General features: G+C 51.0%; 1 protein-coding gene across 2 annotated transcripts in view; it reads left to right on the plus strand.

Moving 5' to 3' along the window:
• The first annotated feature begins 222 nt into the window (after window positions 1-222).
• RABEP1 (rabaptin, RAB GTPase binding effector protein 1) overlaps window positions 223-2,705 on the plus strand; it is a 119,134-nt gene continuing 116,651 nt past the window's right edge. For both annotated transcript variants that reach the window (XM_012659910.1, XM_012659911.1), the window contains exon 1: window positions 223-480. In XM_012659910.1, the coding sequence (XP_012515364.1) occupies window positions 447-480 (34 nt within the window). In that variant the 5' untranslated portion in view covers window positions 223-446. The remainder of the gene's footprint in view (window positions 481-2,705) is intronic.

The raw sequence follows: 2,705 nt of genomic DNA on the forward strand, positions 1-2,705 counted from the left end.
TTTTCACCTCTGTGCCGGGGCATAGAAATGGGAGAGGCCATTCGGAGGGGGCGCCCCTTTCCTGCCGCCCCTCTAACTAGCCTTCCCTCAGCATTCTGCCTCGCTCTGGCGCTCGGGAAGCCGGCGCGCTCCGCTGGGTTCCCGGGATTCTCTCCGACCCCGCGCGAAGCCCCGCCCCTCGCCTCAGGCCAGTGTCACGTGCCGCCCCATCCCCCCGCGCCTGCGCACTGCTTATTTCCCGCTGTCAGGATGAGGAGGCGGAGGTCGGCGCTCGGGTCCGTCTCTGCCCGCGGCTGTGGCGGCGCCGGCGGTTCCAGCCTTAGCGGTTCCTCCCTGGGCGGCGGCGGCGGCGGTTCGGTCGACGCCTCTTCCGCCAGCTGAGCCCGCGGGAGCCCGTGACGCCGCTTCCCCGCCCATCCCCGCTCCCCGAGGCCGGCCGCCTGGCCATGGCGCAGCCGGGCCCGGCTCCCCAGCCTGACGGTGAGGCGCCCACCATGGCAGGCGCGGCCTGCCCGGCGTCGTCGTCGCGGAGGGACCTCGGGGTGGGCAGGCAGCAGGCGGGTGGCGGGAAGGGCGCGCACAGGCCCCGGGGGGTGACCCCGCCGGGCGAAGACGGGAGCGCGCGGGCTTCGGCGCGGGCGGCGCGCGAGGGCGGCGCGGGCGCCTCGGCGGCAGTCGCTGGGGAGGGGGCGGGTGGCGCCGGTGGCAGCGCTCGCTGGAGGGCGGAGAGAAGGGCGTGGGAGGCTCCTGAGCGTGGGAGAGTGTGGACAGGGAGGTGCTGTGTGTAGCGGCGGGACCGGCACGTGGGTTCTGCCCGTGGGGAGAATGGAAATCGAGAACGTGTGCTATATTCGTTAACGAAAAAAAAAAATCTTGCTTAGGTAGGGGTAGCGTGCCCTCCCCCTGCCCCCCACCTTCCCAGTCTTTGGTATAGAGCTCTTTGCTCCCAATTCTGTGACATATAAAACTAGGTGGCATCACTAATTGGGTTTAGTAGCATTTCTTGAGTGTCAGTGTGGCTTAATGGAAGTGCTAGGGCCTGGGAAGCTAAAGGACCTGTTTCTTTCACTGAGAAGGCTCAGGACGCATTCCTTAGCCTCTTTGAACCTGAGTATTTTCACTCATGAATTATCTCTTGGATGTATTTCGTCTATAAAGATGGCAACGCGTGTGAATGTAAAGTGATAGGTTGGTATTATTATGGGAGTATTAGGAATAATGAGGAGCATAGTGCTTGAGGATGCCGAAATCTAGGAAATGTGTCATTTATAGCATTTATATTCTTTGAAGGATTAAGAGCCCCATCCCAAATAATCCAAGTTGGTTGTCAGAACCCTTCATGACCTTCTGGGAAGTGGACTAATCTCTGCTTCACAGATTGATCAACCACATCGTTCCAAGTTTTACTGTGTTTGGAAAGAGTGCTTAGTCTTTTGCAAGATTCTACAGTATCTAGTTGTGAAAGTTCTTTCAGGTGTATTTCTGTTGTCAGCATGTGTGCTTAGGCATCTTTAAGTGTGAGGAGAATGTTGGAGAATGGTACTTGGCACAGAGTAGGTATAAGTGTGAGTGGAATGTTGGAAAATGGTGCTTGGCACAGAGTAGGCCCTTAAAAATTTGCCTTTGCCAATGGTTGTCTCTTAAAGTAATCTCTTATGAAAGCCTTACCTTTTGTTCCTGCCTTTGGGGAACCTGAAATTATGTTACCAGATTTTAAGGCTCTTGCTGCTGTCTGGAAGTGTGCAGGAAAGCTTGTTAGCCTCTAGTTTTGAGTTTTGTTAGTTGCCTAAGGGCAGATGTTCTGTAAGCACTGCCAGCTATTTCTGTTCCAGTAGAAGAGAAGGGAGGCATTTGAGGGGGGTGGGCCCTCAGAGAGAGGAAACTGGGATGTTTTCAGGCTACATTTTAATTTTCACCTTTTGCATTTGGAGTTAGGAAAGAAAACTTTGTTCTTCCACAAACCCTCTTTGTTACAACAGACAGAGGCAGGATACTGGGAGATCAGTGGCTTTTGGTTCTGATCTGGTGTGGTAGGTATGACTAGCTGGCTGCTGCCTTCTCTTGAGTTGCATGGAAACAAACGTTTAGGGCAGCTCAGGTGACATGATAGTCTGGAATTAAAATTCCCTCCCTCTTTCTAGATGTGAAATGGTCTTCCTTGTAAATAGGCAGAAGTGACTAAGCACTTGAAAGAGGCTAGGAAAAATTAGCTTTAGGAAATCTTGTATTCTTGCTATTCTTAGTGGAGGTTTGTTTCCTATTTTTTAAATCTTGTGACTAGGATGAGATTTAGTTTGCATAGATTGCAATTTTTATTTTCAATTAATGCAGTAAAGGGCAGCCACAGCTATTGTTCACAAAAGGAGAGATAATTTGGTATATTGGAGTGCTTTGTGTCAGTATCATCTTAGAAGTTCATCTTGGGGATTTAATTTTTTAAGCTGAACTTGTGTAGACCACTTTAGTTTTAGGCACTCTTGAATTTCGTAGTCCTGCTGATTTTTAAAAAAAATATTGCAGAATTCTTTTGCTTCAAACAGGCAGTGAAAGATAACTGCGTTGTCTTTGACTTTATCTTATTTTTATCCCATTTTAGAAGCAATTGTCTTAGGACATTGTCTTTTCCTTTTTTTTTTTTTTTTTTCTGAGACAGAGTCTCACTCTGTTGCCTGGGCTAGAGTGCCATAGCGTCAGCCTAGCTCACA

Source organism: Propithecus coquereli, unplaced genomic scaffold (genome assembly GCF_000956105.1).
Source record: "Propithecus coquereli isolate 6110/MARCELLA unplaced genomic scaffold, Pcoq_1.0 Scaffold640, whole genome shotgun sequence".
In the NCBI taxonomy this organism is placed as follows: domain Eukaryota; kingdom Metazoa; phylum Chordata; class Mammalia; order Primates; family Indriidae; genus Propithecus; species Propithecus coquereli.